The sequence below is a fragment of the Pomacea canaliculata genome, linkage group LG1 (assembly GCF_003073045.1).
Source record: "Pomacea canaliculata isolate SZHN2017 linkage group LG1, ASM307304v1, whole genome shotgun sequence".
In the NCBI taxonomy this organism is placed as follows: domain Eukaryota; kingdom Metazoa; phylum Mollusca; class Gastropoda; order Architaenioglossa; family Ampullariidae; genus Pomacea; species Pomacea canaliculata.
The window spans coordinates 21,439,408-21,464,693 of NC_037590.1; the positions used below are offsets into that span (position 1 = coordinate 21,439,408).

Sequence of the window (25,286 nt, forward strand, 5' to 3'; positions counted from 1 at the left end):
TTGGAACTTCGAAAGTAAGGGTTGATCGAAACGCTGAAACTTTTTATCTAAACTGCTATTTTATCAGAAAAATAGCCTGACCATCCTCTCTTGCACGTTTAAGCTGCCTGTTATCAATCGATAAGAGGCTGTGGTTGCCGAAAGTAGGAGTATTCCCTTATAATCTAGCTGTTGAGTCTGTTAATACTCGTTATAAACCCACATTAGCTGAACTAATCTACTTAGTCTATGCTCCCACTTGAATAATCCATTTCCTTGTTGCTTCAAACATGCTGTTAAAACATGGCATGACAGATGGAATATGTTGCTTAAAGGTTCGGACAAACGACAAACCAAAAACAGTTGGACAAACCTGTTTTTCGAAACAGCGGTTTGTCAAGCTCGCTTGCCAGCTGTTTCACAAAGCGGTTTTGGGGACTGCTAGTCACAGTGAACGTTCAAGTACGCCATTTGGGAAACCGTGTGGACGACTCGTGTATCCGACTGGCCTTCCTTAAGCTTTGAAATCCCTCAACACAACGTCGCAGCTTCAACCGCTGTTTGTTTGATGACAACTTGGTTTTGCAGATACTTCAAGATTTTAATTAATGGGTTTTTGTGTGAGCGTTCTTGCATACGTTCGCGCACGCACGTGCATGTGTGCGCGCGCGAGAGAGAGAGAGGGGAGGAGATCGAGGGGTAAGGGCACGGTTAGCTTGATAGGAAAGGTGATGGATTTGCACCACGGACGTCTATAAATACAAGTCTGTGATTCGCACTATTGGTGAAAGGGGTAATAAAACAGGGACGAACCAAAAAAACCCAGAGAAAACTCTCGACGGTCAGCTCTGTGAACAGGTGTCACAACTAGATCTTTTTAAAAAAAAATGAGGTATAGAATAGTTGTGCAGATAAAGCTTTCGATTATGATACTAGTTGTGCCTGAATCACAGCCCTACAGATTTTTAGGCAGTTTCGGACCCCGCTCTCTGCCCCTCCCGGCCTTTTCTTCTTGGACAGTTGTTTCTGGTCAGTGTTCATCAGATGGTTTTCAAACTCCATATGAAAGAATAAGAAGCCGCGGTCCGAACGGCGGTGAATGCCACGACGGACAGAACATACTCCCGGATTCACCATGAGAGCAAGAGTAACAAGAAGTCACTCACCAACCCCTTTGCTTACAAGGTAGGGTACGATATAATAAATCCACAAGAGTGCGATGGGGGTCCAGGGGGTCAAGGGGAATGAAACAAATGCATTAATCAAAAACACGCAATTTTTTTTGTTGTTTTTTTAGTCGCATTGATTTAAAAACTCTGAATGTGATTAAAATGATTGAAGAAAGTTTATCTTATTCTTAGTATTACATAATTTGTTGTGATTATGATAACCGGCTGAGTCATTTTTTAAATGAGTTTTGTTTCTTCTTGTGCTGCTCATTAATATGTTGTGATGCTACCACAGGTACGTGTACGCGCATGTGTGCGCCACCCCGTTTTGTTTTGTTTTGTTTTTTTCCCCTTAATGTGCGAGTGCTTACGTACGTCGCTCTCTATCAAATGGTGGCCCCCTCGATATAGTCGCCCTCTTGGAATGCGAATGTACCTTACATGACGGTACGAAGACATTTATACTTCACACTACCCTCCATTCCCCGCCCTCGTTTGCGTTGTCCCCACTGCAATTTCATATATAATTAGGACGTCTCCATAGTAAGTGTAATTTACTACAGTTAATGCTACAGTTGAGTGCGCGTTATGTTGCCCAGCCACATGTGGTTCGAGAATACTTAGCTGCATAGGAGTTTCCCAGAGAGGAGAAATACTTAAAAAGACATTTAAGAGAATTAATCCCCCCCCCCCCCCAAAAAAAAAAAAAAAAATCATCGACTCGTACATTTAAATAATTAATTCACATGCCGTGTAAACAAAATACAAAATAGGTGTGTTTAAATGTTTAAAAAAATCCGTTTCTACTTCTACTAGTCAACCTCCTTCCACCTCCTCCCACCCCTCTCTAAACCCTTCCCTCCCTTACATACACGCGCGCACACACGCACACACCGAGGTTTATTTTATAGTCTCCATCATCTCGACAGTCTCCACCCAAACTGAAAGTGTGGGCGAGTTGCACAGGTGTGTTGACGAGCTAAAAATACCAGCCAATAGGAAGTAGAGTTTCATCGGCGTTTGAAGCATGGCTTCGTTGGACGACTGAGTGCTTATATTCGGTTGTTTATTGTTGCCGTTTGTGTTTCACGCTGATCGTAATATCGCTACAAAATGCACTTGTTTTAAAGTTGCTGTTATGTGTAGTGTTATGGCATCAACATCAGTAAAAAAGAAACAAGCCAGCAAATGGCATTCAGTTGCTAATGTGTCCTTGTCGCGATCATCACCGAGTGCGTAAGTGCAGTTAGTGGAGTTTCCATAAGAGCTTAATCTGCGAATATATTTGACCTACATTAAGCGCGGCCTTAGTTTAAATTCAAGTTTATTTTCCGAAATGTTCAGGAAACAGAAGCTATTTAAGCATTCAGATTGATCTTTTCCATGAATATAATAACAGACATAGCTCGAGAAAGGCTTGACAGATGAAATAAAGCTAAACGATACAAAATTATCGATCGTTCATATTTATTTAGTTGCTAGTATGTTATTATGGGCATTTATTACATGCCAACCACTTTCATTTCGTCTCTGGTGCAGAAATTGAATGATAATTTATAATATTCAAATGACGGTTCTATGGATAAAGATAGTATAGGTTGTTGTTCTTCTATTGTACAATGACTGTAAGCTAAAAATAAATAACCGGTCGAAAAGATTCTCTGATATTGTATGCACTATTGCTTACCATTTTCTGCTTTGACTCAGCGAAAGGAGAGAAGGGAGTTTTAGGTGGTGTATTAGCTACTTTTATGTATACTTACGATTTCTTTAAGCATTGAAAATTATATCTTTGTAAAGGATATATTTAAGTTAATAAAGATTTATTGTGTCTCAGTGACAGTAGATTTTTACATAAAACTTTAATTTTTCTTAATTGTGCCAGCACCCTTTGAAAAATAGATAGGTGAAAACAGTTGATTTTTTAAAAGCCTAGTGTTCATTGAAACAGTAAACAACAGTTATTTTTATCATGTCCATACCATAACATAGAGGGAGAAGATTATCACTTTTTTTTTCTGCCACTTTTACCATAATAAGCTAGATATTCATCACTGCACGGCCAATGTGTGTCAAAGTTAAAGTCAAATCATAATCTACCCGAAAATTATTTATTAAATACAAGGCCAACACCTCAACCCCTTCTCTAAATTAAAACTTTGAAAAGATAATTAGAATAATACTCATTACTGTAAGCAAAAAAATATTAATACAATTGGTATTATTGAATTAGAACTGAATGTAAAACTTTTGTTGTGAAGAACATTTAGAAAAGACCTAGTTCAACGTAAACTAACAAATATTTACTGTATATATTTTGCAGATGTCTGTAGATCATTTATTTTTATTTGCAGACATAGTGTCACTTTGGAGACAAAGAAAAGAGTTGTCCAACGCCTCTTTAATTATTCCAGCAGATCTCTCGGCAATTGTGACGAGCTTAGTCAAAATGAAAGTTTTGATGTGTAAGTAATATTTATGATATAATGCAGCTGTGACAATTTTTTTTTGGCTTGGAATTTAATTGTTATTTTTAAATTTGTTGAAGTAGCAGTTGTGCAAGAAGATGCACTTATCTGGTGACACCTGGCAACTTTTCCTTCATCTGTTATATGATATTTAATTTTAGATGTAATAACTATACTGCTTTGTGAAAACACTTAGAGATTTTAATAACCAATGCTGTCCTTTGAGCAAAATACAGTAATCCCTTGCCACTTTGCGCCTCACCTTACAGAGCTTCACTATTTCGCAGGTTTTTATAAGAAATTAATGGGAAAAATGATTTGCGGATTTTCTGCGAAATTCCATCTTTGGAAAATGTATATATTTTATAAATGTTTAGATGGAAAAAACCCTAAAGTGTATAAAAATATATTACTAATATTAATTCTAACAATAAAAATATTATAAATGATAAAATTAATATGAATTTCAGTAAATAGTGCGTGTATTTACTCTGAAACGGGAACCAGCATTGCTTACCTGAGACGTTACGCTCCTGCTCACAATTGTAAACAACAGTGTGGGAATGGTTATTAAGGAAATGGAAAAGGTTTATGTAGCGTAAAAGTATGGGAGCAGGTTTATAAAGTCTTTATGTAATGTATAAATACATAAATAAATATACCATTTCTATTTCGCGGATTTTCGGTTATCGCAGGTGGTTCTGGAACACATCTGCTGCGATAAACGAAGGATTACTGTATATGTAGCAAATACTGCTTGAGCCATCTTGCCGAAAGAAGTCTTCAATGAATAAAATATGAACTTTCCTTTAAAATATTGTAAAAGAAATGCCATGAAATATTTATCCCCTGCTTTGAATATTCATTTAGCAAATAGTTTTTCCTTTTTTATTTCTTAAAACTCATTCTTGGGTATAAAATATTTGCAACCAACTTGTGTCCAACATTATCTGATATTTTGTGTTCTTGGTCACATAGATTCTTTAGTTAGATTTTACATAGGATAAATAGGATATACTACCATCTTTGAAATCTAAATAAAACTGAAAATCGTCTAAGTAAAATTCATCATTACTTCATCATCATTCTTGTCATCTTAATTGATGAAGCAAAAAAAAAACTGTAGAGCTGCTATATGCTAACATGTGTACTAACAAGACATATTTAAGTTTCACCTTTCTATGTCTGTAGCTTACCAAAGACTGATTACACATATGCCAGAACGTGAGTTTTTTTATTCTTTTTCAGTAATTTCACAATTAGAAAGTGGTGAAAACATAACCAAGGTTATATTCCAATCGTTATGTCAATTTTCCATAAGTGCACTCCGAGTTTATCTTCAACAGAAGTGTGATTCTCTCGGAAAGGAATTATTATTATTGTTGATTTATTTTTGTTTTGCAACACAACATGCAGTGACAACTGATATGTTTACAAAAACTCCACCTCCACCTTGAACAGTTTAACATAATTAAATATAAGTGTCACCGCAATAAATAATATATAAATGATATATTTAAAAATTGTATCTTTATCTTTTTAATGTTGGCTCATTTTCTAACCTTGTCCATACCTTTTTTTAAAACTAGAAGATTTTAATAAAATAAAAACTCTTATTGGAATATATGTTTTTTGGAATTTCTGTTGACAATGCTTATTGTACAGGGGGAGCTACAGTCCTAGGCTCTTACGGAAAACATATGTAAGTCCAAATATGTCCAGACGTAGGCTTCATGGTGAAGTGACACCTCCCATAAGCATGCTGGAGGATTCTGATTCAGATCTGGAAGTGGATGGTACTACTGTTACAGACAAAGAAGCTGTAGATCAAGTGAGAACTACAGAGATCAGTGTGAATGACAGCTTAAATCATTATTTTTTGGTGCAAACGGAACAGCACAATGAAGACAGTGATATTGGTTCTGATGACATGGACTCTAATGAAGTGAGCTATAATTCATACTTGAATGGCAAACATCAGTCTGATAAGAAGAATAAATTGCTGCATCTGTCCAAAGAATCAAGAGGTATGTGCTCCATGGGAAAGGGTAAATTAATGATTCTTTATTTAGCCTGTTACTTTACTTATGCACCGTCTTGAGTTCTAACGATTGTTGAACATATCTTAGGGTTAATAACAGTTTATCCTGTGCTGAATGTATGACACAATAACTGATAAGAAAAAATAACATTTTAAAAAAACCTTCTGGATACAGGTCTTGATTCCAGAGGCTTTGATGGAATGATCCTAAGATCAGGCAATCACTTGAGAGGTGTAAAGAATTTCTTAGCTGGTAATAGACGCAACAGCACCTCGACTCTCAGCAGTACCACAGTCAACACGCTAATCACTTCAAAAGAGACTCGCACCAGTTGCTCGGCTGCAAACGTGCTTGAGAAGCAGCAGATGGATAATGGCTTTCTGGCGTATAGAAATGCCAGCAAAACTGTTTTAGAGGTGGATAATCAAGAAACCAATATCAACAACAGTGCAGGATTTAAAAAGCGAAATGCAAGGTGTGTCATGTGTACCTTTGGTTATGCCTCTTCACGTATTTTAATGTTGGATGATAATTTTGGAATTCTTGATTATTTCTTTCTCGAAAGTTAAAAAAAAAAATTTCTTTAAACTAATTGCTAGGCCTAGCAAAAAGCATATTAGTAAAATAGTGTCTGCCAAATTTTGTTTTATATGAAGGTATGTAATGTTTATAAACTTTAAACAAAAGATTATATTTGATGATGCAAAAAAATAATCTATCCAATATTGACATAGATATGTTAAAGCTTTATTTTATTTTACTATCTGCTCATTTGTTACATGATTTAACTAGGTCCACTGCAGAAAAAAGGCGTCTACGGAATTCATCATCTTCTAGAGAAGACTTGCTTGAGCGAAATGAACACAAACGCGTGTCTGATGAATATGAATCTGAAAAACGAGGTCACCGCATAAGGCACATGTATGGTAAATAAAAGAAACCTTATTTTAGGAAGGGAGTTTAGTCTTGTCTGTTACACTATGCCAAAAGTTTGCTTTTATTTTTCTTTTTACCAAGAGATCATAACCAGTTACATACTAGCCAAATTTTGCATATTATCTGCCTTATATAACGTCAGTTCAGCTGGTTGCCTCAAGAGACACAAAAATTTATCTGTAGCTAGATCCTGTCATGGTAATTTCAAGATTACAGATGCAGTGAATCTTGCAAAGTGCAGTGCCTCTTACCATCTAACACTGGCCAAATGAAGATGCTTTCTGTCAGTGTCAGCTTTTATTAAAAATTTTTATTATTATCCTCCAGACATGGACGGCTTGTCATAAGCAGATTTTATTATAAATGCAAAATTTGTAAAGCGCATACTCACATTCTTAAGGCTCTTAGTGCTTAAGAATAAGAACGAAACATGGATAGCATACGAGGGACAGGAACACAAACAAATGACATATTAGCTATAAAAGAATAAACAACCGTACTAAACAAAGAATAAAATCAAATACAGAAAACACAAAGAGGAACCAAAGAACAAGAGCTGAGAATAACATGAAAAGGAAGGGTGTGAAAAAGACTAGCATTATGGGAAAGGTTGTTAGGAGTAATGTTTGCGGAAGAAGTGCATTTTAAGTGGTTAAGCTTCATTCTTAAGGGGCTTAACTTGATTATAAATCCACTTAATTGGTGGACACCCACTGGCCAAGTGTGGACCATGAGTGCTGATACCCAATCTTATAGTTTGGACGGTTAAATATAGTGCAGGTTGCTTATATAAATCCGATTGTGCTTTCAACATATATCATTCAGTCTTCCTACCATTTGCATTCATGCCAAGAAGTTTGGCGAGTTGACATAATGGTGTCACATACATAGAAATGCAGAATTTGACAATCAGACAATAGCTAGATTGTTATATTATGAGGTACTTTAAGTAGTAGAAAGTTAGGTTTTTACACCTCAGTCTTTATAAGCACAGATGCTAGATACTCTGAACATTGCCATAAGTCAAAAGTAAGAGCTCTTAGAAGTAACTCTTGCAATATGTTACTGTTGTTTGAAAGATATTTAAACTGTAGAAATAGATACTTCTGTTTGAAGTAAAATATTAAACAATTTTTCTTTATAGGTTTGGACTCAGATAATGAACTTTCTGGTGAGTTTTTTTATCTTCCACTAACTTATTCCTGACCTTGTTAAATGCAAATATATATCACAGTGAGAAATAAGTACCAGTTACTAAATCTTGCTAAAAGCAGTACTGAAAGTAGAAAATGGTTTCATAGGTTTTCTTGCATATTATGTTACTAAAATGAGAGAGATATAGACCACCAGAAGAATAATTCTTTCCCTTTCTCCACTTTACTCCTGTCTCTGCATTCTTTCACGTTCATGGCAATGTTCCCTCTGTGTTTATGTATATTTGCCTGATGATGATGCTTGTCTCAGTCATTATTACCAGTCTCTTGTAAAGTGCAATGAGCTTGCATCTGTATAGGGAAATGTGCTATATTGCATTGAAATTGTATGACAAAATCTTGCTAAAAGCAGAATTGAAAGTCAAAGTTTTCATGTTCTTTCTTGCATATTGATTATTCTACTGAAATGAGAAATAGTGTAAGACTACCTGAAGAACCTATAAACCACCCATAGAAATTTGCATTTTTCAAGTGGGATTAATTCATTAAAGATCAGCTGTTTTTATGTGAAATAAACAGTATTTGTGGTCTGATAAATAGTTCCTGCAGTATTTGTTGGTTTCAGATTCTGACTTATACTCTCAAAGACCATCAGAAATGCATTCTCACAACACATCCAGAAATACAGCCAGAGATTGGAGGACTTTCTTTGGACTAGAAGCCTTGATGTGTGAGTTTGATAATATTTGCTTTTATGCAGATCTTTTGCTTTCAGCTGTATTTCTTTTCTGGCAGTTTTCATTATATCTCTGGGCTGCGGCTGTTTGCCAAGACAAACTTGTAGCTTCTTGCAAAGTTGTAGGCCTGCAGGTCTCAGCCAGTCATTTAACAGATTAATATCCAAAACTGCAATGAGACTCTTAAAAGTCAGCGATGGACTTGCAATAAATTTGTTACTTAGTTACTTTTTATTTCTCTCATTTTTGACAAAAGTTCTTGATCTCCACTTCCCATGACTTAAAGCTTGTAAACTGAAAACAGCAGAGCTTTTGTACCTCCATCAGCACAAGAGTTCACATTTTCTGCTCATCGTCTTGATGTTACTAGTTAAACTGGAGGCCAATTTGTGCTCTGGCCTTGTTCTAGAAGTTAATGTGGAAAAATTTGCCAGAAGAGGAAAAGACATAACTGCTTGTCAGGAATTGTTTTGGCTGTGGAGCAGCTTCATATCTGGCCAAGACAAAATAATGCTTGGGATGTTCATTTGAATATAGATGGTTAGGCTGAGCTGAAAATGACACTGGGACATTAAAGAATTTCTTACTGAACTTTACTGCTTAATTCTGACGGCTTTTGCATTAATGTGGAGTGACCAAAGATTGCAGGACAACAGTAGTCACATAAAGTCTGTTAATTTGTGTTGACCTTTGTAAGTTAATATTTTCTAGGTATATTAACTCTCAGTGAAACTCTTTAGTGAAACTTTAATCAACAGCTTCTTAGAGCTCATAATGGGGTTACTTTAACAAATACCAAAAACAGAGGCAAGACTTCCCATAACTGAGCAATTAGAAGTGGGAAGTAAGGAACGACCCTGTAGGTGGTGCTAAGAGAGGACAAGGACACATTCTGTCTTTCTGTGTCTTTTCTCTCTCTACCTCTTGTATCAGACAAACACATGCATAGGCTTGAAAAGAGCAGGCTGGAATAAGTAAGCTAGTGAAGAAATTACTAAAGCAAGTAAATTGTCTCTCTTCTTTTGGATGGAGTTATGGGAGTAGATTCCACTTTTTTGCATACATCTTTGGAATACATTATAAGAGGCAATATTTATGCAGAAAAAGTCTAAATTCATTGCCACAAATATCAGGCTTGTTGAAAGTAAAAATGAAATTATTTCTTTGTCAAAGTTTTTTCTCTGTTGGGTATGCAGATGTTAAGGATTAATGCCACTGCATTGTCAATGTGTCTATAAAGCTGAAGACACAAATGTTAGAGAGAACTTTATATGTGTTATAGCAAATTAATTTTCTGAGGAATTTCTTAAGTTTAAGTGACAGTTGGTTTTTTTTAAAATAATGGCATAAAAAATAAATGTTTAAAAGAAAATATTGAAAACAAGATGTTGCCATCTTAGTACAGAATGTAAAGGTGCAATATTGTGTTGAAGAGAAATCTTGTATTTCAGATCTCCTGTCAAGCTTTCCACCAGCAAGAATGGGACATGCAATGGCAACTGGGATTCTTGGTAGGGTGGGAATGCCCGCATTTAGGTTTGGCACATTTGGATCTAGATGGATGATGAGGAAAATCACTGCTGTTGCATCTTACTTTCTTCTTCTAGATTCATGGCTTCTTAGCAGGTGCGTCAAAACATTGTATTACTGTTATGCTGCACTCCTTTCAGATGTTAGTTATCCTTAATTAGAGGGAACAGTATCAGCCAGCATCATATCTTTGCATTGTTTTTAGCTTCACTCATTCCAGTCAGGCATATTCCTTGTCATGTTTGGTAAGACTGTAAATATAAAAATAAAAATAACTTTATTATACTGAGGTAAAACTTTAAAAAAATTGTTTTCACACTATCATCGATTTTTTGGTCATATAATTATTAAATATTAAGTGAGATAAAGGTAGGGGAAAAAAAAGGGGTGTTCACATTGTTGAGTTTTGTAAAAGATTGCCGCCTCGATATTTTCATTATCACTGACATGGCTTAAACAGCAGGGTGATGACAGTGTGGGCGTTGATCTAACTCCAATGGGGTACTGCCTGAAATCGTTCCCCTGTCCTACACGTGGAGCTGCCATTTCTATTATCGACAAAGCATCACTTGCTAAATACCTGTCTTTTACTGCTGATTTATCATTCCCACATACATCTTTTGAATGTATACAAGTCTCTTTTACGGCTCCTTATTGCTCGATGCACCTGTTCTGGATCTATAGATCCCCTTCGAGTGCCAAGAACAAACTCTTTGGACCCGCAGTGCTTCTTGGAGATGTTAATGTCCATTCGGACAGCAAATCTCATCCTGACACAGTAAAAATGTCAGAATTGTAGCACATTTTTTGTCTTGTCCAGTCTCTTTTGTATCCCGTTCATAAAAGAGAAAATATCTTGGACTGGGTCATGCATCGACTTGATGACCAGTTAGTGCAGTCAGTTGATGTTTCTCAAGATCTCTCATCTGACCATTACTGCATAATCCAACTATATCGCAAATGCCCATCATTGGTGCCAGTTTTAGACTCGGTCGTTACGCAGTGTTGATATGCTCGCATTCATCAACGGGCGCTGAGCAACTGGACTGTGTTTTGTGTAGTGTTGTTGATGACCATGCCCCAGTGTCTCGACGTCTGATGTGACAGCCCAGATGTGCACCTTAGTATTCTGAGATCCGTGTTGACCTGAAGCACACTTGCCAGCGAGCTGAGTGTGTTTGGCGGAAGACTGGACTCACAATCCACAAAGAGACTTATAATACCACGAAGGGAAGCATTGCTAAATGTATCAACAAGGCGAAAACATCATATGTGACCCTCCACGACAAAATGAGTCTTAAGTCGGAGATTTGCCAATTTGCATAGTTTTAAAAAACACAGGCTCTGAACTTCCTTTTGATACAAAAGTTGTTCTTTTAGTCCTAACATTAAGTTATAAACGTTTGAAGTGGGAAAGTACGATGGCGGCCATTTTGAGAAAAGTGGGTTCAAAGATTAGCGTTGAGATGGCTGACCAGGTTTGCAGACAAATCTTTTGATCAGTTTATATTTGAATCGTTCTTTAAAGAAGTTGAACATACAGACTTTGGGATTTCTGGCAAGATATAACACAATGGGTTATGACAGGGAAACAGTATCAAAACAGCGTTTGAATTTTGTCTGAAATCAGTACGAGTTGCAGTAGGGCACCTCGATTAAAACTTATTTTAAGTCCATTTCTAACTTTTATTTTAACATAGCAGTATATTTTTCTGATAGATTAATAACCAAGGAATCCATCTTTAACAAAAAGTCAAACTGCACAAAATTGACCCCTATCACCTTTCGGGACCTCTAGCACAAAACTGTTCCGCACAACTTTAGACTCATTTTATCGTGGAGGGTCACATATCATTAGGCCCATTATTATCATTAGATAATTAATTGCACCTCCTCCAAGACACTTTTCGATATCTACAGTTGAATGACTGGAATTAGCAAGGCAGTGCCGCTGCCTACTGCCTATCCTACTTCACCGCTGTCACAAGTGTTCTGTGATTATTTTGCGAACAAGATATTGGACATTCGATCATTTTTGGACTCAATATCAGTGCCTGACAGATCTCTTGTGACATTCTCTTGGGATACTTTCTGACCAAATATCGACCAACATATGCTGATGCCAACATAAAGGCGATTATTCTGAAAGCCAAGCCAACAACTTGCCAGTTAGATCCAATACCCACAAACCTTCTTCTTCAGTGCTTAGATATTTACTTCCTGCGACATCACAAACATTTTAAATGTCAGCTTGTCATTAGATGCTTTCCCATCTTTGTTTAAAAATGCCCTGGTGAAGCCACTTCTTAAGACATCCACACTTGATTTCAACATGTTGAACAATTATCGCCCAGTTTCTCTGAAAAGAGAAAGTTGCATAGAGAAAGTAGTTTTAACACCGCTCTGGGCCTACTTACAAGAGCACCAGCTTGTCCCCCAAGCTCAGTCAGTATATAGACCTTTTCACAGTACCGAAACTAATTAAAGTGACCTCCGACATATTATCTGCCCTTGATGGTGGTGATGTTTCTGCCTTAACTCTACTGGACCTCTACTGCATTTATCACCATCAACCACTCTCTGCTCCTTCATAGACTATAATATTATGTTCATTTGTATGGCACCTTTTCCCACAATTTATGAGGCGGGCTCAGATCGCTTTACTAAAGATAAAAACACAAACATAAGAATAAGAAGACTGCACACTCTTTACGGGATTTCTGGACCTGCACTAGTGTGGCTCAACTCCTATCTCACTGGTAGGAGACAGATTGTGTTTGTTGATGGTCAAACATCTCACCCTGCTCCACTTTCTTGTGGTGTCCCTTAAGGCTCAGTACTCAGCCAAGTTCTGTTCATTCTGTATATGAAACCACTCATCTTGCATCCAGGGTCACAAGATTTCTCATCAATCATATGCTGATGACACACAACTGTACTGTAGCACTCCACCTCTGAGTCTCACTCTTCTAATAGCACCATAGAAGTCTGTATTAACGACATCAAAGACCAGATGGTAACAAACAGACTTAAACTTAATGAAGTCAAAGACTGGATGGTGTCAAACAAACTGGAACTCAATGATGATAAAAAGGAAGCCTTCCTTTGTTCGAGAAGAAGAAATCTCATTCATTTGTCTATCAAATCACATCAAAGTGGGCAAAACAAACATCATCTTTGCATCATTCATCAGAAATCTGGGGTTCATTGTCACTTCAGACATGATTCTTGCTAAAGAAGTGACAACTAACTGTCTGCCTATTACGAGTTATGCAAGATCAGCGCTATCCATCACATTCTGTCTAAGCGAGCTACCAACACTCTTGTCTGTGCATTTGTTCTATTCAGGCTTAATTACTGTAACTCCTTGCTTGCTGGCTGTCCTGCAGACCTTCACAAACCTCAGAAAGTACAGAACTTTGCTGCACATCTAGTGCTTAGAGCTCGGAAACGGGACCACGCCACTATTGAATTCTTTAAACATGCACTGAAAACACACCTCTTTCACAAACATTACTCCTAACACCTTTTCCCACCATGCTAGTCCTTTTTCACACAATTCCCTGCTCGTCTTTATCATGATAACTTTGCATTTATTATTATTATTAAACGTAAGCACTTGGATGTTAACATCTTGTCTGTTGTATATTAAAAGTATATTAAAGTTCTTTGGAAGTAAACGCTATCTTCTGTCTGTATACATTGCTTTCTATGTACTTGTAACATGACTAATTTTACTTGTTTGAAGGAGGCTCAGAAAGGGTTGGTGTTTGATCATACCATTGTTGCTGTTCCTACCATTGTTCTTCATGGGAAGTAAGTGCAGTTAATGCAGTTCATTTTGTTTTAGGGTTTGGTCAGCTGCATCTTATTTTGCTAATGTCAGCCATTTTTTGTAGATCATAAAATCATGCATTCTAGATTTATGTGTATGGACAGCACAGAGTGAAACCCTCTGATCTCTTGTATACTGTTTTGCACTGCTAATTTGTTGACATGACAGCACTACCAGCAGTCTGTGCATGCCAGACACAGACAGCCTTATGTCTAGTTGTCTTTATTACCATTTTGACATTCATTAATCCTTCCTATACAGTCTGAACCCACAGGTTGAAACGTCTGCATTGCTATAACTCAGCTGCATCGATACATCCTCATTGAATGAGTTAACACTTGCACTGTTCATCTTCAGTTGTGTGTGCTACTTGTCTTCTGAGATTAGTGTCTTTCAAATAGCTCAACACACAACTGTAGATTCCACCTTGCTAGGACTTCTTGTTATTTTGATCCAATGTGGGTGTGGCATGCTCTTTTTTGCCTTGTATTTCTGTCTGCTGCTATGTCTGTCTATAATGGTTTGCTGCTATATTTAGTCTGAACGTGTGCTATGAGCCTTTCTGTATTGTATAGTATTCTGTATTAAGTTTTCTCTACAATGGAGAAATGCCCTGTATAAACATGCCTCATCATTGCTGTTTTCTGATTTATTGTCACTACAATAGCAGGTATTTGCTTTTATTGTAGCTGCAGCTGCACTCTGAAATATATAACTTCAGCTTTCGGATTGCAAGTTTGGTTTATCTGGGAAATGCACTTTTAAGGTTCCTAATATTACCCAACACAGGTAAAATTTGTCATAAGTTATTGTGGTTGATTCAAGAGATAAAGGAGTTTTATTCTTTTGTATCTTCCAGCTCAATATAGTTCACACCTGATGTCCTCAAAACCATCTTTTATGTCAACTTTCCTTGGAGAATCCGAAACTCAACCTTTCTCTAAGGTGACATTGGTTGTGAAAGAAGAGAGAGAACTAGTTATTCTATTTAAAAGTGTATTAAAGTTATTAAATGATGCAAGCAGAGATAAAAAATGCAAAGACTAGTCTGTTGATGGTTTCATAGTTTAAGATTCATCTTGACCCTCCACAATATTATCGTAGCTGGTGCACATTTGAACTTGTAGTAGTATCTTTAGGAACCAGTTCTTCTGAGCCTAGGCCTTTAGTTTGGTGGCCTGTTAAATGTCCCCTCTTTTCATTTTTTTCATTGTAGTGAGCAATGTTAGAAGAATTTCGTGCTTCATATTTATAAAAATAATCTGTCCTGAAGATTCTTCAAGCTACTGGTGTTTGGTGCAGATTTAATGTTAGTAGGAAGTGCATTCCATAATGCAACTCTAAGAGAGAAAAATTTTCTTTTATGGCAATGGTTAGAAAAAAAATCTTACACTCAGAATTTCTGGTATGACATCAGTCGTGCACTGAAGAATTTGTGATAATTATCAATATCATTATTGCCATTAATAATTTTATGTCTGAATTAAATCACCCCATAGTTCTACTGTTAAGCAAGTGAAGCTTTAAATATTTAATTTTTTTTATATAAGTCTTATCTTTACGTTTAATAATAATCCCGTTGGTCTGCTTTGGACCCTTTCTAATAATACTTATTGTCTTTTCAAAAATGGGCACCAAATTCTATTTGCATACTCCAGAATCAGATGAACAAAAGCCTTATATAACTTTAGAATTATACTTTTGTCCAAATATTTAAGGTAAGCATATAACCTGCAAGACAGTATCTTCCTGTGTTTTTCAATTCATGATAAAACCACTAAATATATTCCTTCAACATTTTACTGAAGAGGCATAAACCATCCCTCTTTATGGAAATTTAAAGTAGGTGTCATGCTTGCGAACACCTCACACAGGCCATATGTCAGATTCACAGTCCTATAGTTAACTTAGTCTGTTTTTGAACCTTTCTTTTAAATAATGCTAGCACTTTTATAGTCTTTAACTGTGCAGGCAGAATACCCGTTTCTAGGGATTAAAAATCAAATTGAAACATATAGCTATTTACTTAATTCTTTTATCAGTTGCAGTGGTATCAGGTCAGGACCAGGAGTCTCATTTACAGTTAAATCTTTCAGTATATCTTTGAATATTTTATCTCCAAAGGAGTTACTCAGATTTTGATTCTCAGAACATTTTTCTATTAAGGCATGGTACATTATTAATATCCTCCCTCGTGTATGTAGAACTCATTTTAATATTTCAGCCTTTCTTAAATTTACATACATTAATCTTTTATAATTATCTTTAATTGTGCACATTTCAGTTCCTTATCCATTGTTACGTGTTTATCACTATTCATCTGTTCTTAAACAATCTGTACAATCTTAGCATGTCAAAAAATAATGACATAGACTCACTAATGCAAATATATCTGTAATTATTCATTCATGCAAGCTATTTCAAATATCTAAAACCAGACTGAGAAAGGGTGTATCTAAATTTAATATGCATCATGTGAACCATATGGTCCAAGTATTTATAACTGGTAAATAAATGTATTTTGTCACTAAAATGTTCTCAGACTTTGTACATGTTGGATTTCAAAAATGAATTTGATTAATTTCATCTACATTTTCAATTTCTTTGAAATTATTAATGTATTTTGCATGGTATTATGCTATAATCAAGTATACAGGTGAATGAATTTGATGAAATGGTTTGACTTTCTGTGAAAAGCTCCTTTTTTAATTGTGGGCATCTCTGTGTGCCAGTTTTTATAATCTTAGAATTATTTCTGTAAGTGTAATGTTTGAAATTGAAGCAGCTGATGTCCAATTGGTATAATTGTACATATAATTGTGCTTCTGTAAACACCATACAGGCAAGCTACATCCGTGACCCGCTGACCCTGCATGACGAAGTACACAAAATTGTACTACAGCTACTATCACAAAATCGGCAATGGCTTACACGTGAAGAAGTGGAGAGCTTAGTGCATAGTAAGCTGAGACCTGAAATGGAATCTGTCCGTATCAGCCTACTCAATATAGTAAATGAAGTTAACATGGAGCAGGTAAGATTTGTATTCCATTATGATTAGTGATGTTTGACATTTGACATATATATATAAAGAGAGGTCTGCAAGCTGGATGGCTACAGACATGTCAAAAGTTTTCTTTGTTTGCAGGATAATTTAAAAGTGGAACAACAGGACAACAAAGCACGCCTTTTAGCCATAGAACAGCAACTGGCAGTTCTTCTTGGAAAAACAAAGGTAGACTGATAAACTTTTTTATAGTTTTTGTCTGATCTTAAGGTCAATCAATATGCTCTGTGTGCAGACATAGGGACTATTTCATTACAGCATGAACTGTTTCTAATGTCTTAAATTCTAAATACAGAGCTGTGTCAAGGAAGTTTCATTTAAAATAAAACAGTTAAAAGGTCATGAGTACGTTACATGAGTAAACTTTAAGGGGACAGGGAGAGAGGGGAGCATAGTATGTTTTGACAAAAATTATGATTTTTAGATTTTCATAAATTTTGAATGAGAAATGCCTTTTCTGAGCTTTATTTAACTTTGTTTAGCTCAAAACATTGCCAGAAAAGATCTTGAAAAGTAGTACATCAGTATTATTGCTTAGCTACCTACTTCTGCAGATTTTCTTATTTAGTTTTTTAACATTTTAGTGAGACTTGGGTTTTCTTTTTTTTTTTACTGTGTCATCAGCAGATCTGAATAATAAGGTATATATTCTAGTATTAGAAAGTGCTGAATTTCTTTTTTTAAATGTAAATTTGACTGAAGTGGGTAATTGTAGTTTAAATTGCCTTGATTTTTTTCGGAAACTACCCCCTTTTCTACAAAGGAAGATTACTCCTCTTTCTCAGTTTTGTTTGTTTTACCTTTTGCCATTTTCCAACTTATAACTCCCTAACCAACAAAAAGAGAGCTAAGAACATTTTCAGGCTGTTGAGGCAGTTATTTAAAGTTAGGCTGGAAATATACCTAGAATAATAAGACACGGATAAGATGTTTCAATAGTAAGTGGAAAATTTAATTTAAAAAAAGTTTTCAAAGAAATGTTATAGCACAGTGTAGAAACAGAATTATTGTTTACTGTAACAATTAACAGGAATTATATTTGTACTATGAAGTCTGATTATGACGTTCTTAAATTTATTAAAATGTATTGTTTGGCAACCAATGGTTACATTCACAAAACTTTATTTCACTATTCTGTAAACTGTGCCACACTCCAATTGTTCTTGTCCTATCTAAATTGTTACTCTCTTCTTGCTGGCTGTCCACAATACATAATTCACAAGTGGCATAAAGCCCAGGGCTAGACTGCTCATCTCATTCTCCAGACTTGAAATTCTGAACATGCCACACCAAAGCACACCACACCACACCACTTCTTCATACTTTTCATTCAATCTACAGCAGACACAGCTCTCAACTCTCTGCTGTGGATTCTCTACTGTGTTGTTTCTTTATTGTTGGTCAGGGTGCAGCCTACTTTGTTATGCTGTACTATAAAAACTCTGAACATACATGCCAGTATACACGAAATAGAACAGTCAAAAAACACTACTAAAAAGTCACCTAGTAATGCTGTCTTACCTCTGAAGTAGAACACTACTGTAATTTATTTACAGCTGCTTAATAATTTTATCCTTAGCTGCAGTCATGAATTATTCAATTATTCCTTTGATTTTTTATTCCAATCAGAGTCTGGAAAATGATTGGACAAAAGCAAGATCTAGCTTTGAAAAGTGAGTGTTACCGTGAACTGTCTGTTCAAATAAGTATTTGGGGGTGGAGAGAAGTGATTTAGCATTTGCATTATTATTTGTAATTGAGTCAAAGCAGTGTTTAAAAAGTTCACCATGAGATAGTCAGAAGCATTTTGGTCATCTCTTCTGAGTATCCTAGGCCATGTGCATTTTTTCAGTCGAATATATTTTTCAAAATGGTATTTTGGTATTTTCAAAATGGTATTTAAACATAAATAATTACTGACCAGAAAGACATGATTTACACCAAGCTAGAAAATATTTCTTCACATATAAAAATTTTGGGTAAGATGGGCTTATTTTGTTTTCTTTTGTGAATTATAAAAGAGGACAAAGTCAGACAATTCCAAAAACATGCAGAAAGTGTCTCTACAATCTATACATAGGTTTTAAGGAATCGAGTTTATTTATCTGGATTGTCTTGTTTTATCATAAAATATAGGAATTTTGCCACTGAACGAGAGAAACAGAAAAAGGTGCTTGTTGGAATGCAGACTTCACTTGAAGATGTGCAGACGCAGACAGAAGAACTTCAAAAGAAATATGTAGGGATTCTTAATCATCAACACAAATGTTGCATTAATGACTCCATGTTTACTAATTCTATCCGTGCTGAAGTCAACAGTATGATCACAGAGGTAAGTAAATGTGTCAATGTTTTGCTTTAAGTGTCATTAACTTTGTAAGAACTAATATGCAGTCTGCACGTTATGTTAAGCCCTTGCAAACTTGTAAATATTAGAAAGAAAATAAAAGTATCTCTCTATATCTGCCACCTACCCACTATTAGGATTAGCTTTAAAACTTGACCATGCAGCGTGCAACACAGGTAGATCAGACAAAAGCTTTGTTGCTTTTTGGTTTTTTTTTTTAGCTAATATTATGAGTTGGTAATCACATATGATGATAGAAGTTTACTTTATGTAACATATATGCAATAGGTTTGACATTTGTTTAAAAGTCATACGTTATTTAATGAATATACAGGCGGTCCTCGACTTACGACGTTCCGTTCCTACGTCGTGTCGTAAATCGATTTCGCTGTAAGTTGGAAGTCATACATGCTGTATGTAAATCCTATTCTAACAGTAAATATCAAAAAACACATATAAAATACATTTAATAATGAAATGTAATAGGAATAATAAACAATAATAAAAATAAACACAAAGTTCGCGTTACCACGTTTAAGACGCAAAACCACTGAAGTGGAAACAAGGCTTTATACAATCAATGGGAGATGTATCGTAACCACGAAACATCATAACTCGGGACTGACATAACCCGAGGACCGCCTGTATTCACTTGTTGTCAGACCGAAAGTTGTTTTTTTTTTAAAATGCGTTGTCTGCTATAAGTTTCACTATATGGTTTGTATTATTCCAGCCATGATATGTTATTTGAAGCATAGATGGTTAATATTTTTCAATCTACTACAATCCAGAAATGTGGCTGTTCTTATATGATCTATAGAACTGTGAAAAATAAGTCTATTAATATTTGTTTTGAGTTTATGATTTTGCACACGTGATCATTTTTTTGGACGAAGGGCTTACCTTAAAGTTAAAAGACTTGTATGCTGCTTTTAAAAATTATGTGAACTAAAATTTCTTATAACTCTATAACTAACTATAATTTAAAATTTTTTTATTCATTAATGGGATTTAGAATTCATACCTGAATTAGAATTTAGAATTTATATTTATTATTTAGAATTTAGAATTCATATTTATTGAGTAAATAAGTTAATGCATGCATGAATATTGTTTTGAATTTCGTGTTTTCTCTTCGTGTAAATTTTGAGTAAATATTTTATGATAGATTTACAAATAGTTTACTGAACAATCCTGCTGAATTCTGTAGCTGTAGCTATTGAAAATTAAGAGATACATGTGTCTCTAACAACAGTATGTTAATTCTATGTTTTTCCACCTAACAAATTAGAGAATTATCAAACTTTGGGGCTATTGATAGGAACAATTTGGACACTAGCATACCTGTAAAAAATGGAATACAAAGTATTTGCTACTGTCTGTAGATTTTATTATTTTGTAATAGTGCATTACTCTTTATTTTTAAAGCCCTCCAATATGCTTTTGAAGTGAAATCACATAGGCAAAATATTTTCATTTTGGCTTATTTTGGATCATGTGTTCAAGGTTAACTAATAATCCTGAGCTGTTGATTTTGTTTGTCTGAACTAAGAGCAACCTATAGTGCAAAATGTTATTGCTACCTTCACTTTCAATAAAATATAGCAAGCTTGCAAAGTTGGGAAACAAGTATCAAAAAATGTGATGAAAACACAACTTCACACCTTTGTTGATTTTTTTTTTACCAGATGCATTAATAACAAGTAGAAGAAAAAGCAGTTTCATAGCACATTTCGCCATTTTAAAGTAGCCTAAATGAGCAGTTCAGAAATAATGTGAAGTAAAACATAACAAATATAGAGTCAAAATAAACATTGTGCACAAACACAGACCAAAACATCTTCAACAAATATACAGGTACAACAACACAGCATAAAAAGGAATAATGTCTTGCAATCGAGTGAGGTGGGGAGAGGATTAGTCATGAAAAGTTTGTTGAGTGTATCATTTTAAATGAACTTCGAGGGGCAACACAGTTGAGAGTAGAGCACAGTCCTAGCACCAAGGAAGGTAAGCATAAGTCTTTAAATATTCATAGAGCCTGATGTAGGATGGGACAAAACACTCTAATCATCAGGCCAATCAACATGGTTGACACCCATAGATCTGAAATCTAATATGCAGAAAAAGTTAAACTTGCAGTGGAAAATCTTAAAAAGTGAAAACTGCAAACAATGATGACAGTCCAGAAACAGAGGTAAAACATACAACAAAAAGTACAGACCAATAGAAGACACTCACAATCAACCAATTAATGGACAAGACCTAGGTCCCTCAAACGAAGCATTCTGTAAATATAGAATGCATTGTACAGTAAGAGAACTCTATGTACTTCTATATAATTATAGAATAAATGTATAAATATATATAAAATATATTTTATAATTATAGAACACATTCTTTTGTTAGATAATTGTATAATAAAATGGATAGCTGCAGAAAGAAAATTGTAAACATTCCTCTTCAGGCACCCTTAAGCAACGAGCCAAATGCTAACCAGCAAGATGTGTAAAGAGAAGACATAAATATAAAATGTATGTTTGTTGGGGGAGGGGTGAAAGTGAAAGAAACAACAAAAAGAGAGATTTAATAGAAACAGAAGGATTAATGCTGTCCTTCCTGTTTTCGATCCACTAACCCAGTGATGCCCAACCTTTTTCGGCCTGCGGGCCATATCCATTTCGGACAGCCGTGTCGTGGGCCATATCCATTTCGGACAGCCGTGTCGCGGGCCATTTCACCGCAAAAATACAAAAAAGAAAAAAAAAATAGAGCAGATACCATTTTTTATTAGAAACAAGTTGTACTTACCATTAATTATGTAGTAATTAGTGGGATATTTGAAGTTGTTTTCCTGAAACCAACTTCTGAATGTCCGGCCTCATCGTAGAGACACCAAGTCGGAGCACTGAATCGAAATGTTCGTCCATCGAAAAAAAGATTGGGAAACGCCCTTACGTGGGGATAAATACTTCTTCCCTTTTTTCGTTTTTTTTTTTCGTTTTTTTTTTTTTTTAATTACTAACATGGCGATTTCCTGCACTGTGGGCAGAAGTTTCGCGGGCCAGATATGGCCCGCGGGCCGTAGGTTGGGCATCCCTGCACTAACCCTAACTACTACTGTCCTTCGCTCGCTTGCAGTTGTTGGTGCTACTGTGCTTACAACCTAGACTTAGACTTCATCTAGCTCAGACTTCAGACAGTAGTCCACAACCTTGATGTAGGTGGTTAAACAGTGTGGGTCCCTGCTCATCTGAAATAAATCATTTTGTGTTGCGACAGCAATTTGCATACATCTTCTTTTGGACATTATAAATGTGTTTGGCTCAAATACTTTGCCATATTGTAGCGTGGTACTCCCCAGGTTCAAAGGGATGATCTCCATCAGATGGGAAAGAATGATAATTATAAGTGAATTTCCTTAATGCATTGTACATGAAAGACTACAGACAAACTGGAAATAAACAGATGATACCACAGCATACATGAACAAAGTAATGAAATATGTATATTTCCAAAATCTCAGTTCTCAAACTGCATGCTCTGGAATATTTCCATGCTCTGAAAGAGTTTTTAAAAATACTGACATCAGGAGTATACATGGATTTGCTTAAATTATCAAGATAACAATAAATGGGAGAGATGGAACTAATAAGGTACATAAATAAAGACTCTTTAGATCACACAACTCTTTTTGTGATGGTAATTGTAGGTTGTATTTTGTGGTGGTAATGGTAGTAGGTTATCCTTTGTGAAATATGCGTCTATTCACTCAGATTTGAGGAAATGGCATACTGAGTGCAGATATTATTTGGTTCTGAGCTCGCTCTAGTGATATGAGAAAAGTTTAGGATTCTTGCACACCTTTAAACTTGAAGCATTTTTTGTGATTTTTGTGTTTTCAGATGCTTGGAAAGAAGGAAGGTGATGGTTCATTTTCTGGATGGCTTAACCAGCGTTATGTGAACCGTAAAGAGTTTGATCGTCAGCTACGTCTTCTGACAGCAGACATAACAGAAAGACTGAGTTCATCCATGGAAAATCATCGTACAAATATTGTGATGCCACCTGGTTCCAAAACCCTAAGTGAAGATGTGAGTTTTTATAAATTGATTTGTTTCAAAGCTTTTGTTGAACTACAAGAGTTCATCTGTGTATTTGTAAAAGTATTTGTAATGTAAGTGCAGTAAAACCTCTCTATTAAATCTGTCAAAATCAGGTTGTATCTGAGAGGAGTCTTAGAGAGATCAACCAGTCTGCTTTTATTCTCAGAATCATGACTTCAAACACCTTTAAAATTAAGTTCATATATTTAAATGTTGAGATATAGTAGTAAAAACCATATCATATTGCTTTTTATTTGTCGTTTACGCTTTGACCTTGTCATGCTTATACTGTTGCGCTTGACTGAAGATTTATAGGGAAACAAACTCTCCAGGTAAGAGCAATCAGTACACAAGCATTGTGGTGAACAAAGACACTCTTTAAAAAATACACTATTTATATTTTTGAACATGATTTCTGAAAAAGGTTGAAACAGTAAAGCACAAACAGCCACAAGAATTTTATTTTTATAAATGCAACTTCTTCAAAAGATTATTAATGAAGTACAATCAACTGATGTGCACTGGTAAAGAGAACAATGGATGGGGGCCAGTCAAGAGAAAACCATATTATGATCTATTTCACGATTTGTTCTCTGTATGTGGTTTGCCAAGTGGCCATTTTAGTTTAGAAAGACGGCAGCTGAAATTGTTCAAACAATGCATGGCTCTGTTATAGCTACTCCTGTCATCAGAGATAAGTTGGTCATAAGTAAGGTCAATACAGGGTTGATTCAACTTGGACAGGTGATAGATGTGACTAGAATGATATGGCTTGGGTCAAAAGGATTTGTGACCCAATGAATAAATAGTCTCTTTTAAAATATACTTATTTGTCATTAAAAAAATTTTTGATCTTAACTTAGAAGGGGTCTCTGCCTGGAAACCCCCAGGGTAACCTGCTGGTCCCAAGCCCGGATGAAGGAGGAGGGTTGGGTGGGGTGGATAGCAGCCGCACCCTGTAAAACAACCATGCTACAGAAACCGCAAATGCAACAAGCACAATGCGAGACTGGACGGGATGATCCCTCTTTGGAAAGGCCTATGATACATGTTGGCGAAAACCGCTCGGGAAGCCAGCTCACCAAGGACACGGAGAAGATCGTTCCTCAGAGAGATGGATGCAGCTGGCATAACATGGTCCCAACTGGAAAGGGACGCTCAGAACCGGATCTGATGGTGTGGTGTAGCTGCAGCCCTATGCTCTACTGGGAGTGAATAGGAACAAGAAGGGGTCTTAATAGGGAAGGTTTTACTGTAGTTGGCAGTTAATAAAAATTTAACCAATAAAAAAGTTTTAAAGTGGACAAATTTTTTTTTTGTTTTGACATGGTCATTCTTAGTTATCTTAACAGTTTTTTTTTTTTTCTAAAGTAATGATGGATTGTCATTTTCAGGCGGTCAAACTGATAGTAGAAGATGCATTGTTAAAGTATAGTTCTGATCGGACAGGCCTGCCTGATTATGCCTTGGAATCAGGTGGTAAGTATGTTATTGTAATTTTTACACAAAACTGCCTTCTTACTGTATTTAAGACTTGATATTATGAAGTCATAAGGTGTAATAAAGTATGTCAGAAAGGCAAAAGGCAGTTTGAAGTGATACTCAAGAGTGATGATCGTATTAAAAAAAAAACCTTAAATCATCTTACTTTGTGTCTTAGTTCATTGTCATTCAGCATTATGCTTTCTGTAATTATGAATATGCCTACAGTGAGGTCTCCCTTTATTTTTGATAGCTGACTGTAGACAGCACAAATATGGTTGTAGTTCATGAAAGCTTCAGTTTCACAAAACAGTTTTGCACTTTTCCAATAGCCTTTTTTTTTAAAACATTCATTGTTGCGAATATAACATTGTGAATGTTGAACGATACTGGAAAATGAGTGGTTCACCCTTGCCAAACATGCTTTTCCTTTA

The 25,286-nt window shown here is 35.6% G+C and overlaps 1 protein-coding gene across 7 annotated transcripts in view; it reads left to right on the forward strand.

Annotated features, from left to right (window-relative positions):
* The window catches only part of LOC112575144 (sun domain-containing protein 1-like), a 34,240-nt gene that overhangs the window by 3,370 nt on the left and 5,584 nt on the right, over positions 1 to 25,286 (forward strand). For 4 of the 7 annotated variants that reach the window (XM_025256807.1, XM_025256788.1, XM_025256797.1 and 1 more), the window contains 17 exons: positions 3,503 to 3,613; positions 4,808 to 4,840; positions 5,282 to 5,643; positions 5,833 to 6,133; positions 6,451 to 6,584; positions 7,739 to 7,765; positions 8,374 to 8,478; positions 9,937 to 10,111; positions 13,764 to 13,831; positions 14,710 to 14,795; positions 15,893 to 15,907; positions 16,693 to 16,884; positions 16,999 to 17,085; positions 18,547 to 18,590; positions 19,054 to 19,249; positions 23,170 to 23,358; positions 24,765 to 24,849. In XM_025256807.1, the coding sequence (XP_025112592.1) occupies positions 5,331 to 5,643; positions 5,833 to 6,133; positions 6,451 to 6,584; positions 7,739 to 7,765; positions 8,374 to 8,478; positions 9,937 to 10,111; positions 13,764 to 13,831; positions 14,710 to 14,795; positions 15,893 to 15,907; positions 16,693 to 16,884; positions 16,999 to 17,085; positions 18,547 to 18,590; positions 19,054 to 19,249; positions 23,170 to 23,358; positions 24,765 to 24,849 (2,017 nt within the window). In that variant the 5' untranslated portion in view covers positions 3,503 to 3,613; positions 4,808 to 4,840; positions 5,282 to 5,330. Of the gene's footprint in view, positions 1 to 827; positions 1,165 to 2,154; positions 2,385 to 3,502; positions 3,614 to 4,807; positions 4,841 to 5,281; positions 5,644 to 5,832; positions 6,134 to 6,450; positions 6,585 to 7,738; positions 7,766 to 8,373; positions 8,479 to 9,936; positions 10,112 to 13,763; positions 13,832 to 14,709; positions 14,796 to 15,892; positions 15,908 to 16,692; positions 16,885 to 16,998; positions 17,086 to 18,546; positions 18,591 to 19,053; positions 19,250 to 23,169; positions 23,359 to 24,764; positions 24,850 to 25,286 lie in introns of those variants that run through there. The other 3 variants (XM_025256772.1, XM_025256764.1, XM_025256780.1) reach the window with 3 other exon arrangements.